Below are 14,192 nucleotides of genomic sequence, written 5' to 3' on the forward strand. Positions count from 1 at the left end.
AGCATCATTGCCAGTCACTGTGGGCATCCTGACCCTGGAACTACTATAATTCATCATCTCTCCTTCAAACAGAGGTACATGACACAGTAAGCATTCAGGTAAAGGATCCAGGAATGAAACATATCTAAAGCAAGCACAAACGTTTTACTCTAGTAGTAAAATTTAAAAGTCATTTATTATTATTAAAGAGAGAAAGCTAAAATGTGTGCATGAGAAACAAACAAAGAAAAGGGGGTTGGGGATGGAGCAATGAGGCCAGGGTGTATGTAGAGGTCAGACAATAACTGTGTAGAGTTGCTCTTTCCTTCTACATTTATCTAGGTTTCAGGGATCAAACTTAGGTAGTCAGGCTTGTATGATAAGGGCTTTTACCTGCTGAGTTATCTCACTGGCCCCAGTAACTTATTTTTACAGTTTACAACATACATAGTATCTCTTTACAACATTACAACAACACTGAAGCTGAAGTAGGGATTGTGTTATAACTTTTATAAATGAGAAAATAAAGTTTAGTAGTGCCTAGCATATACCAAAAAAAAAATGCTAAATGTTTTTATTCAAGATTCAAATAAACTACATGAATTGTCTAAATTTATGAAATAAAAGGGATTTAAAAATTAGGTTTGTAATAATGCTAAAACTAGTGGATTCTTCAAAAATAAACCATTACTATCCTATCTTTGTATACTATTTTCATAATTTTACAACGAATTTAAGTACAGTGTTAATTAGGTACAGTTAAAAATAGAGCTTGACAAATAACTTACACACTTAGTACCACAATTCTAAGTTATCTTTGGTTAACTAATGACAATAGGTGGTACAATGACAGAGCTAGCCTTTTGTTACTGTAATGAATAGAATCAGAAGTTCACGGGAATTGGATACTAGTCAAGTGAGTTATTAATTCAGTGCGCATAATTTTAATGAAACTAGACAGACATTTATTTCCTGAATCCCTCATCTTAACCATATTTATTGAGTGTCCACTATGTGGCATAAGCTAGAGAGTTTCCAACACATTCTTAATCTCACTATTTACTAGGACTTTACAGATGAGTTCCTGTCCCCATCTAACAGCTGAGAAAGGGGAGGCTCAACAATAATAAATAACTGAACTAAGTAGGTAAACTAGCAGTCATTTCCAAATGGTAGAGGAAGATTACCTATATGCACAAGGGTATGTTTTTTGTCCCATAGCAATTTCCTTGTCCTACGGCAATTTCCTCAGAGATAAAAAACATTACATCTTACAGGGAAGCTTCTTAAAAGTCAGGCAGCAAACAACTATCTCCAAAGCTTCAGACATTACACACACACACACACACACACACACACACACACACACACACACCACCCCTCCATATACCCCCACCTCCACCACCAAGATTATAAACACAGTAAGCACTGCTGAGGGCACTCACTCTCAGACAAGATGAGCAGGACCAGTTAAGCTGCCTGCAAATCATGCAGTGAGTTCCAGGGTTCCAGCTTTTGTAAGCATCACCCATGTCAGGCTCCTTAAGTAAGTAACTCTTAACTTACATACCCATAAGTAATTCCACTAAAACTCATTTTTCACAGCTTCTCAGGAATAGAGTCATACAACAGTTTTCCCTCTACATTTCCATGTTTTTAATTTTTATTTAAATTAAAAACAATCTTATTTTACATATCAATCCCAGTTCCCTCTCCCTCCTGCTCTCCCATTCCCCCCACCAACCTCCTATCCAATCCCCCCATGGGGGATCATCAATGTCTGTCACATCATTTAAGGCAGGACCTAATGACCCCCACCTCCTCCACCCCACCTACACCCCATTCCACCCCCACCACCTGTGTGCCTGGGCTGAAAGAGTATCCCTCCATAGGGAATGGGCTCCCAAAGCCCATTTGTGTACTAGGGATAAATACTGGGTTACACTGCCAAAGGCCCCATGACTGTCCAAGCCCCCCAACTGACACCCACATTCTGGGGGCCTGGTTTAGTCCTATGTTGGTTCCCCAGCTGTCAGACTGGGGTCCATGAACTCTCACTTGCTCAGCTCAGCTGTTTCAGTGGGTTTCCCCAGAATGGGCTTGACCACTTTGCTCATCATTTTTCCCTATCCACAACTGGATTCCAGAAGTTACGCTCAGTGCTTAGCTGTGAATCTTTGCTTCCATCAGCTACTGGATGAAAACTCTATGATGGCATTTAAGGTAGTCATCAATCTCATTTTAGGGAAAGGACATTTAAGGTATCCTCTTCACTATTGCTTAGATTCTTAGTTGGGGTCATCCTTGTGGATCCCTGGAGATTTCCCTAGTGCCAGATTTCTCATTAAGCCCATCATGGCTCCCTCTATTAAGGTATGTCGTTCCTTGCTATCTTTCTCAGTTCTTCCCCTAATTCAACCTTCCTGAATCCCTCATGTTCTCCTCCCCTTCTCATGATATATTTCCATGAATCAGTAATCTACTTTTTTATAACAGGACTAAACGGAAATCCAGCTTTTGTTTTCAAAAGAGGAAAATAATTATTTAAGCTACATACAAATACACACAAATCAACTGGAAGGCAGTAGGCTAAAATGTGTTCAGTGGTTGGTGAAGACACTTTTTTTTAATTCATTATACTTCTCTGTACCATGTAAGTGTAGTGCTATCAGGAGTCACAACATCGGTTCAGGAAATCTTTTGATTTAACCTTTTAAATCATTACCACAATGCTTTCACATTTCAGGATGACATTCCCCTGTTTTATCTAGAGAATATTTTTAATTGAGACTACCAGGACACTACTATTTGGCAGAGATCCTATGCCCAGCAGAAGCAACTGGGCCAAAGCTGAGGAAATAAATATTACCAATACCCCAGCAGGAAATTTTACCTGAGTCAGATCAGCACAGAATGTGAAACACTGGCAAACACACAGTAAGCACATATTTGCCAAATGCTCTTTTTGTTTGTTTGTTTAAATATGTATAAAATCTTCCAATACCTGATACTTCACAATCATTGTTTGACAACACTGCTGTGTAGGTGCTCCCTGAATGTCCCTGGGGCACTCTAACATGAAGGACCTGAGCATTGGTTAAGGTTCTGAAATACAAAGAGGCTCCCACAAAGAAATCCAAATGACTGACTTCCTACTTCTGTCAAGGCTTACCTTCCTAATTATTTCACACTCACAAGCCCCTAAAGCATGACCCATGCATGAGAGCATTATCCTTCCTATTCCTGCCAATCTTTCACACTAGAGAACACTTTATTTGTGGTGGTTTGAACAAGTGGTCCCCACAGGCTCATATATTTGAATGTTTGGTCCCAGTTAGTAGAACTGTTTGGGAAGGATTAAGAGGTGTGGCTGTGTTGGGGGAGATGTCACTGTGGGTAGTCTTTGAAGTTTCAAAAGCTCATATCCTTCCCAGTGCCTTCTGCTTATAGATCAAAACTGAGCTCTCAGCTACTCCCCAGAGCCATGCTTGTCTGCCACCCACACAAAAATCATGTACTTTAACCCTATGAAACTGTAAATCCCCATAAACCCTTCTATAAGTTACCTTGGTCATGGTATTTTATCACAACAATAGAAAAGTATCTAAGTAAATCTGTAATACAATAGTGTACTTAAAAACAAAAAAAGAATAAAAAGAGGTCAATTCTTAACCATTTTGTTTCATACAATCATAATAGAAGCATACACACCACTTCCTATGGGTCAGAAACTATCTGTATTATTCCTCAAAAGTTAATAGGAAAATAGAGGCTATTTTATTCTACAAAAAGTTAATAGGAAAATAAAGGAGTTGACAGGAAAGAAGTTGTGAATCAAGATATGGGCCTGGTGCCAGGTGAGGTAACACATGCCTGTTAGCCCAGCACAAATGCAGGTAGATCCTAAGTTTCAGGTTATATAAGACATTGTCTAAAAAAAGGGGATGAAGGTGGAAAAGATATGGGAGATAATCTGACTCCTGAAGTAAGTAAATGGTATTCTCAAATTGTTATCTTTAAGTTCATATAAGTACACTTTTAAGTTGTCATTAAGAGAAAGATATTTCATTCTGGAAGCTACCCTAAGACCATTGCAAGCACAAATGAATATCCTGTATGGCAAGTAATGCATTTAAAAATGTTGTAGACTACAGTTGTAAAGAAACTCGAGTCTCTGAAAGCTCATTCACAATACTGCTATACTTCTGTTCATTGTGAGTGGATCAGAAGACTCCCTAGAGGAAACCATGCCATTCTCAATATACAGCTCTGTCAGTAAAAGCATGCAGCATAAATACAAAGACCTGAGACTCCCTACCCTGTGAAAAGCTGGGTGCTTACATAGGACTGGGGAGGAAGAAAGGAAGATCTCTAATCTAGCCAAATCAATGTTATCAGGAATCGGTGAAAGACCCTTTCTGAAAATAAAATGGACAACAACTGAGAAAGATACCCAACACTGACCTCTGGCCTACATACGCACACAAATACATACCCACAATCACATATACACACATGCACGTGTATACACACATTCATCCACACATATAAATGATAACTGAATATTCTTGTTAGCTAGAAAGGTTAAATACTAATCAATTTGAGCACCTTTTCCCAAAGAAATCAATGTAATAATAGTAAATATTTCTTTATTCTCAGTTCTGAAAATGCATGAGTCATTACAGAGGCATGAATTTGTCCCCAGCTATCTTACCTCTTCCTATACACAGAGGCATGAATTTGTGACCAGCTAGCTTACATCTTGCTATACTCGAACGAGAACTCAGTTTGAGGCTAGTCTGATCTATAAAAAAGATGAGCTCCTGGTAAAGATATTGTCCTAATATCTGAAGTAAACAGTCAAAAATTTATCAAGAGGTCAGTTTTTATATATAATTTTATTAAATACTATACAGTGGAGGTGCATTCTTAGTAAAATTCCTACGTAAAATTCATGCGTACTTCTATAAACCTGGCCAAAAGAGCCCATGATAGAGGGTGGATGAGGGTCTTAGGACTATTGTTTTACTATGGTCACTCTGTCAGATTGCCTTATAAACACTATTTTTTAAAGATTTTTTGAAAAAAGTTTATATGCATGTAAGTGCACCATATGCATACAATGCCCATGGAGGCCAGAAGAGGAAACTGGATCCCTCAAGATGGAGTAACAGACAATTGTGAGCCATCATGTGGGTGTTGGGAATGAGCAGCAAGTGCTTTTAACTGGTGAGCCATCTCTCCAACCCCAGTACTCATGTTTACACCAACAGATTACTGCTGTGCCCATCTTCCTTACAGAAGCTTCTGACTGGAGCAGGCGGATTAACTGGTTGTTGAGGACGGAGGTATCACTTTCTTCAGTGGTGTAACCACAGATAATTTGCCCTTGCTCCATAATCTCTGACCCACAGTCAAGCAAGCAACTCCAACTAAACACAATGGGTCACATGAAAACAAACATGGAAGTAAGAGGGGGAATTGTTGAGAAGGATTCCAGTGGGACAGAAAAAGGGATTAAAAAGGGGGGGGGAGTATAGGCATGAAAATAATCAAAATTCATCGTATCAATGTATGAAGCTGTCACACAATAAAACAAAATTTTAAATTTCTCCTAAAGTATCACTTAACGATGTAGACCTCAGATGAGATTTTATCATGGAGGTGAATTGCAGATAGTCAAACCTCAAAGTTAGTTACATTGCTTTTGAATTGGAGTGAGTTCATTGTCTATTCAATCCTATTCGATAGGGAGCTAGGGAAGTGCCAAAAATAAAAGCATTTGAAAATGAGAATTACTTCTTTTCGTAGCTTCTAATTTTAGTGAATATTTATGAACAGCACAACTAGAACGTCAGACATTACTCTGCACACAGTCCAATCATAATTATGTCTTCCTATCAAGTGAAGTAAGACACTACTGCTAGAGCCACATGGGGAAAAAAAACTTCCTGTATTTTTAAAGACACTTTCCTAAAATCTCTTAAATTTAATTATCAAAGGTCTCAGTCCAGAGTATGATCATCTAAAGAAGAAACTGGATAGTCATTGGTATAATGAAGCCTAGTTTACTGAATTCAAATCTTCTAAAATGTTTTTCTTAGGATGTTTCCTGGGTCTTTTTTTAGTGTTCTCTATGATAGTCTTATCTTAAACATTTAAAAGTAAGAGCCAGCATGTATAACTACTTCTACATGATAAAATCATCAGGCTGGAGAAATTGTAGAGCTCTCTGCTACAATATAACCAAGCATTTGCAAAGCTGTTAAGAATTTACTCAGTCCTAACAAGGAAATCTAAGACTAAGATCCAGGACATTACACACAAGACTCCAAGGTAGCATGTTTTCCTATTCCTTCTTGAATGAAGCCATCTGAATGCTCATTAGAATCCACTGAAGACCATGATTTTTAACATCTTTTTCTAAACTAATAATGAACTATTAATGAAAGCTGGCCAATGGCTTTGCTAGCTTCCTTAGGGTCAATTCTGGCTTCTGGCCATATCAGCAAAAAAAAAAAGACACTGAGAATTATTAAAAAAAAAAAAAAAAAACAACAAAACACACAGAGGTATTCAATTCATATAAAAGATTCATTTGCTATTAAAAGTCACAACCCTTTTTCCTCATTCCACTCAACTACAAATTATTCTATTCATTTCCCTCTTCAAATTAATGCTCAAATTCAGTTTTCTCCAGTGAGCTAGAAATTCTCCACTGAAAAATAATTTGTTTCCTAGGGATGTCTATAGTTGTATCTCTCAAACTTCAACACACATTCCAGCCACTCATGTGCACTCTTACAATGCAGGCTCTGATTCAGTAGTCCTAATGTGAGATCACTTGACTCTCACCCTTTTGAACAAGGTCTATGACCTTTCTGTATCAATCACCTTAGGCATCTCTTTTGCTTCTGGTATTCTAATTATTTACACACAGCTTCTTTCTCTAAATGAAGCACAGGTTTCTTGAAAGCATGAGATGTATCTTAATCATCTTGATCTCTTTCATAGAAAATGGCAAACAGGCACTCAAGTGACAGAAGGGATAAACAAGGCTAATGATGCAAACCAAGTTCCTACAGCCTGGGATGAAGACAGACTTCCTCTCCATAAGCAAAGATAGACCAAAAGGAATGGATAGATGCTGGGGACAGTTAAACTGCTTTTAATCACGTCCTTAGTCAAATGAACCAGTAGAGAGATACTCCATGTTGGAAAACTGTGGCCAGACATGCTTGTCTTTACAAAGATAACAGGGTAAGTGACGCAGTCCTATAACATGCTAAAAAGTTAACAGACGTTTTAAGAAAGCATAAAACCAAATGTTTACAGTTAGAGGAAGTCAGAAGACTATCCTTTCTGAAAGCAAGATTCAACACAAAAAAAAAATTATATAATTATGAAATCCAATGTTTACTTTGTAGACTTAAAATTTTTGTTTAAATTATTTATCCAAGGTTACAGTGTTCAGTAAATAGAAGAGTTGGGACTTACATATAGATGCCCTGACATGCATTCTTCACACTCTTGAATAGACATCAATAAACAAACAAAAAAAATTAGCAAACACCTTCAACCATTCTTTGCAGCTTGTTATAGCATTTATTCTGAATCACTGGAAAAATTATCAAGTTTTTGAAATGAGGATATATAATATGAACAAGAATATGTGTGTGTTATACATACAGAGAGAAATATAAATGATCAACAAATATGGAAAGCTTCAGGGACAGGGAGACATCTAGTAAGTAAAGTGTAAGAACCTGAGTGAATCCCAGAACACACAAAGAAGTAGTACATGATGGCAATCCCAACACTGTGAAGGTAAAGACAAAAGGATCCCTGGGTTCACTGGAAGGTCAACTCAGCCTACTTGACAAGTTTCAGACAAGCAAGGAGACCCTATCTCAAAAAAAGAGAAGTAGATGGCTGAGAAATGAAAACTGAGGTTATTCTTTGGCCCCCACTTACAGATAAAACATGGAGATAAAACATGTGTGTGTGTGTGTGTGTGTGTGTGTGTGTGTGTGTGTGTGTGTGTAGTGTGTGTATATAATTTTCAACTTGGTTTATAACCAAAAAATTATTAATTCAAATTAGATCTTTTTTCTCCATTAAACAGACATATTTGCATGAACCATGAAATATAGTTATGGGATATATTAGATTTAGAAAGAATTTTTTCAATGTATATCTTTTGTACATTTTAAAACTCTGTAAAAGCAAAATAGCCAATAACCTAAGTATCTTCACAAAAGATGAAATAAATAAAACACAGCACATCTAAAGACTGAGCTTCTAAAAAGTACTTAATACCCTATCATGCAGTTTAAAGTTTTCTATAACTGTGGCAATGAATATCTCCTCTGGGCTTTCACAAATGTTAGCCCTCCAGACATACTACTGAACTCAGATTCATTTTTTTCAGAAGTGTATATCAGTACTGTCTATCCTTAAGGACACCACACACTCTAATACTGTACAGTCACAAAGACACACAAAAAGATATGCAAATCATCTGCACACAATAAGAAAACCTCACCTATTAAAAGAAACAAATTAAATGAGATACCACAGTGAGAAATACCCAATTCTACTCTGGAAGGACTGTAGAGAAATTCTCTTACAGTGTTGGCAAGATCACAAAATGGCAAAACCCCAAGGTAGTAGTGTTTCATGTACAAAGTTCCAAGTACTCTGTTTCCTTTTGACCAATGGCAACTTCACTTCACTTACAGGAATCTATCTTAAAGGTATACTATCAAAACTATATATGCTTTAGCTAATGTCTGCAGAACTATTTGTAGCATTGGGGGAGGGGGCATGGGAGGGGGAATGGAAACACTAATAAACTGGTGATACTATATAGTAGAACACAGGAGTTGAGGACTGAAGTTCAATACCCAGAACCCCCACAAAAACTCAGGTGTTGGCTTTGCAAACCTGGGCAAGAGCCAGTGACTGGAAAGGTCAGAGGCTCCCTAGCCAGTCAGCCTAGCTAATGAATGAGTTCCAAGAAAAATAGTGTTTTGCTAAATGGACACATCAGACTGTCTTCTGATACTCGTGTTTATACCGATAGCTTTGTGCTGCTCCTAGCCCTCCCTAGAAAAGTTTCTTAAAGCTGATGGCAGTAGCTAATGCAGAGACTCATAACTGGTTCATGTGGCAACCACAGATGATAACAGAGTAGTAGTCAGTCCTAAATGTGTAAATGTGACATCTCCTCCAAAGCTCAGGGAACACTGTGGAAGAAAGATGGGAAAGATGGTAGGAACTGAAGAATAAGGTGGTATGCCACAAAAAAAGAAGTCTATGGACACAACAAGGCTGTTGACCTCAAGAACTCAATGCAGTTGTGGCTACCTGCACAAGACAGGGTCACAGCATTTCCTCATGGTTGGGAGGGACATGAGACCCCACGGCTCCATGAGGGAACACTGGCAGTTAAAGGGGGGTGTCATCTCATCAGTGGTGTACCCATAGAAAAGTAGCCCATGCCCCAGTAATTAACCTCCCCACCCATGCTCATGCAAGCAACTCTAAATAAACTTAGTGAGTCATACACTCACACACAGATACACGCCCACACAGGCAAACACACTTTTTAAAGGCATGATAGCTGAAAGGGAACTTCTTGGGAATATGGGTTTCAACAGAAAAAGGACAGGAGATGAGAGTGGATAATATGGATGGAAATGACTGGGACATACTATAACATATATGAAACTGTCAAAGAATTAATTAAATTAAAATTCCTTAAACTAAAGCTTAAAAGTCAGGCATGGTAGTACAACCATATAGTTCCAACACTGGGGAGGTGGACACTAGGGCTCCATGGCCAGTCAGCCTAAGTTACAAACCAGTGAGGTACAACAAGTTACCAGTGAGTCTCAAAAAAAAAAGGTAGACATCATTTAAGGGCAACATCTGAAGTCATCTTCTGGCCTTCTGATTGTGCACATGTGCACACACACACACACTGTGGAATAGTTCCATCTCAATACCTTTAACATAAAACTTTAAGCTAAAAGGATATTTTTAGAATTTTAAAGTGAAAAAGTATGACTATATAGTTAAGTCAAACTAGAAAAACATACAGACAAAAGAGCAGAGCAAATAACTTACATTAATTAATAAACAAAAAGAATACTAAGTCTTCTTACATTAGGAAATTGGTAAGAGTAGAAGAGACCGATGAAGAAATCAGAATTATCTTAACACAATTTGGTTGGCTTTGAAGATCATAAATTTCTTGATTATGAAGTAAATAATAAGTTTGCAAAACTCTAATTTGAAAGATAAATAAGAAAATTAGCAATGCATATTGAGCTGGTGGTTGAAAAACCATAAGAATTGAACTAGACTTCTACTAGTAAATTCAACCAACAGAAAAACATAAAAACCACATCAAGAGGCTACAGTGATTACAAGAGTGTGAAATGTTCCACAGCATAGTTCCTAAAGAAAGAAAAAAAAATGAGATGGAAGAGGAAGCAACAGACTTTACACATCTTGGGCTGGTAGCTGCTCAGTGATACAGTGTGTGCTTACAATGCTCAAGGCCCTGGGTTCAATTCATCAAAAGCTACAGGAGACAGAAACCAACTAGCATGCCCAGAACGTATATGATTCCAATTTGGTCAATCAGTTTTTAAAAACAAACATGATAAAGAATATTCAAAAACCAAGCAATAATTGAATAAATTTATAGGTGTGATAATAGTGTTTGGAGGAAAATTAAACTACTATGAGGTGTAACTGGTACACAGCCCAGGCAACTTTGTGTTATTGCTTATTGTGGGACTGAGAATAGAACCCAGGATAACATTTTATGAAAACTGTCCCAAGTGATTTTGAAGAGCAGCCCCACAGTGTAAGCCATGGATATGGGACAAATTATATAAAAAGGATAAATAACCCACCTATTATGAATCTAATTACATGCTTCCAATTGTACTTTTTTGAAGAACATTTTCTTTATTGTTGGTATTAATGATTAAAACTGACACTTAAAAAATCTTAAAAATATATTCAGCAGATATATACAAGTGTTTACTTAGCTCTCGGATTACACTGCTTCCTAAACTACGTAATATTTTCTTGGCTTCCTATACTTACAGGAAAAAAAAAAAAAAAAAAAAAACAAATCAAGAGCAACAACAGCAAGAGCTAGTAAGAACCTAGACTCTCTGAGCATAATGATCAAGAGATTAGTGAGAAGGCATCTTCAATAAAACTGGAATAAAAGTCTCTAAAGCACAAGAGTTTACTTAGGCTATCTAACAGAAGTTCATTCCAATTTGGCCATCTTTCTCTTATCTCACATTTTAAATACTTACACAAACCAATGCGAAGAGAATATGGCCAAGAAACATTTAAACAGAAAAGAACCTATTTCAATTCTCAATCAACCTATCTCAGACACAAAGTAGAAAAATGTCAATTGACACACAATGGAAGAGTTATCACACTGAGCATCTGTGGTTAGTTATCCATGCAATACGGCTTTTAAGGCATAGAGTGATATTTTCTAGAATATTTTTCTGATTGGGGAAAAGATAGCCACTTGTCTTCTCAAATTCAGCATTAAGATTTCAGCTATTACTGTACAATCCCTACACATTTAAGTAGGTATTAGTAGCTCTTTAAGAATAAGGTCCAGAGTAGCTCTTCCAGTAGTAAAAGAATCTATGGGTGTCCAACCACTTAAAGGAACAATGATGACCTCAGCCAAAAGAGAAATGGGAGTTTTCTACATCTGTCTGTGAAAGTCATCAAGTTGAAGTCTGAAGGGAACCCAGAGGATTATTCATTACACAGGTGGGACACTGAGTAAGCAGGTTCCATCACTATGACTGCATTAGCAGTCAGACAAGCTACTCCCTGTTGAGATTAGACAGATGTTTTATGAATATCTGCTAAACTAATATTAGATTATTAGAACGAAGTAAGTAAACATTATGTTCAAATTGAATCTAGTTTGACTTGTACTTCTGGTTTATGAACACTTTTCGGAGGCTTTGTTTTCCAGTCCATTAATCTTTACAGGAGTTCTCTAAAATGGCTTCGATGTTTCTACTCCTCTCTTCTGCCTTTGCTTAGGGATAAATACATAACATATTTTTAACTAGAGTATAGTAAAATGCAGACTTTATTTGAGAAGAAACCATCATTTGGATATTGAACGTGATTGATAGATTCTCTAGAAAAAAAAAGCATGAGCTATTTCAAAATAAATGTTCTCTTTCTTAATCTTGGCCCTATTGACATCATTTTCCTACTCAATGCTTCAACTTTTCAATGTCTTTAGATTTTTGACTTTCGAACTTTTTAGTCACCTAAAAACAATTTCCAACATACAACTTTTTATGATGAGGAAAACATCAGTAATTAATGTCCTTAAGAAGCATATGGCTTCTAACATTTCTAGAAGGTTCCACAGTGCATAATAAAACCACACACACACACACACTCACGGAGGGAGGGATATAATATTCTTCTATAAAGAAGTAATTTACTGCAGTATAATTAAAAGTGCTAATAAGACATTCAATCATTTAATATTGCCTTGTTTATACACAACTTTAGTCTTCAGCAGTATTTTCATTTCATTTAGCTTACACTACTTTCTTTTGAAAAGAAAGAAATATTGTACATAGTTTTTTAACATGGCTTTCAAGTCATAATGAGAATGCAAAGTATTTCAAGCACAAACGTTAAACTTTTTATGTGATACTGTGGAATACACACTACAAGTTAAGAAATCTATTTCTAGACTCAGTTTTGCCTGTAGACAACTATACAGCTTCTTGCAAGTTAATTATTATTCTTAAGCGGTGAAGAAAGTAGTTTATATTAATAACGTTCGCCTCAAATTTAGCTTTCTAAGAATCTACCACAATTCAAGTACATATCATAACAGCTCAATTAAACTACTCTCGTTTTCCTTTATGAATTTACACCTTCACTTTTGTATCAATTTGACCTTAAGACAGACCACTTAAGTCGCACACTCAAGATATACTTGATAGGAAGAGAAACTGGGTAAGATTCTTTTCTAAGATGGGATGATGTCCAGCAGGCTGGGAAGTACTAGGCACATATGTATGCAGGAGAGCTGGTCATTCTCAAGCCAAGAGCACTGACAAAGATATATGCTTCAATGAGGGTTGCAACAGGGCTTGCAGGAGGCCCTAGAAGAGCCTGTCAGATAATCACACCCTCCACCTTTTAAATTCCCATTCTCCCAGTAGACACCAAACCAGTCTCCAGTTCCGGGTTTCCAACCAATCACATGAAGCCACAACAGAGGGCTTTACCAGCCTGTTTCGAGGATCCAGAAAGAGATTCACAGGACCCCAGCACCTGAAGGCTTCACACCCTTCCCAGTGTGGGAGAAAACATCAGGTTTCCCCTCGGTGCCTTAGGATTCTGGTGCCCCAAGCAGGTCCTCCCCATCCACAAAACTGAAACGTACTCCAGGGGGCCTCAGCTGTGACCTCCCACGTATCACTCCCCCAAGGCGAATTCTCCTATTTGCAGGTCCCGATCCCTGTCTGTGGTTCCGCAGGCCTCGTGGACCGCGGGCCTAAAAAAGCCAAAGAACGGGCGAAACTGAAGGCAGCTGCAGGGGATGCACGCCTCGCCAGCCAAGGAGCGATGGGGCAAGCAGGGACTGCACCGTTCCCCATCGCGGAGGGCGGGAGGCGGGCAGGGACACAGTCGAGGGTTTGTCATCCCTACATACACTCACCAGGAGCAGCAAGGAGCATCTGAGGTCGGGTAAAGACAGGAAGACGGCAGGATTCATGGTAACGGTGGGGTCCGCGGCGGGGTCAGGAGGTGGCAGCTGGAACTGGGCCGGGCTAGGAAAGGGCTGGGCTCCGAGGGCCGGCGGCAGCGGCACCTCGTCCTCTCGACCCGGAGCTCCAGCGGCGAACACCCGGGACAACTTCCAGAGAGGCCTCTCACGCCCTCACTTCCGGGTCCTGCCCACCTCTGAGCACTTCGGGAAATGTAGTCCCATTCTGCTCTCTTTGACCACGTCATCTGAGAGCTGGAACTCTCCTTCCCAGGAGGCCATGATCCCGGGACGGGCTAGCCATCTGCGCGCGGGGCTCTTCGGGATTGGAAGGGGCCACGAACTTCTGCGCCTCAGGGGAGGGGAACTACAATTCCCAGAGTGCTCTGCGGCCGAGTGCCTCAAG

General features: G+C 38.6%; 2 protein-coding genes across 2 annotated transcripts in view; both read right to left on the reverse strand.

The window, feature by feature from the left end:
• Positions 1-13,959, reverse strand: part of Erp44 (endoplasmic reticulum protein 44) — a 91,611-nt gene extending 77,652 nt beyond the window's left edge. The window contains exon 1 of the mRNA XM_051187778.1: positions 13,739-13,959. Coding sequence (XP_051043735.1) covers positions 13,739-13,795 — 57 coding nt within the window. The 5' untranslated portion in view covers positions 13,796-13,959. The remainder of the gene's footprint in view (positions 1-13,738) is intronic.
• Positions 1-14,192, reverse strand: part of LOC127224676 (bile acid-CoA:amino acid N-acyltransferase) — a 1,166,658-nt gene that overhangs the window by 105,524 nt on the left and 1,046,942 nt on the right. The gene's annotated exons all lie outside the window — the stretch shown is intronic.

The sequence above is a fragment of the Phodopus roborovskii genome, unplaced genomic scaffold, assembly GCF_943737965.1.
Source record: "Phodopus roborovskii unplaced genomic scaffold, PHOROB, whole genome shotgun sequence".
Classification (NCBI taxonomy): domain Eukaryota; kingdom Metazoa; phylum Chordata; class Mammalia; order Rodentia; family Cricetidae; genus Phodopus; species Phodopus roborovskii.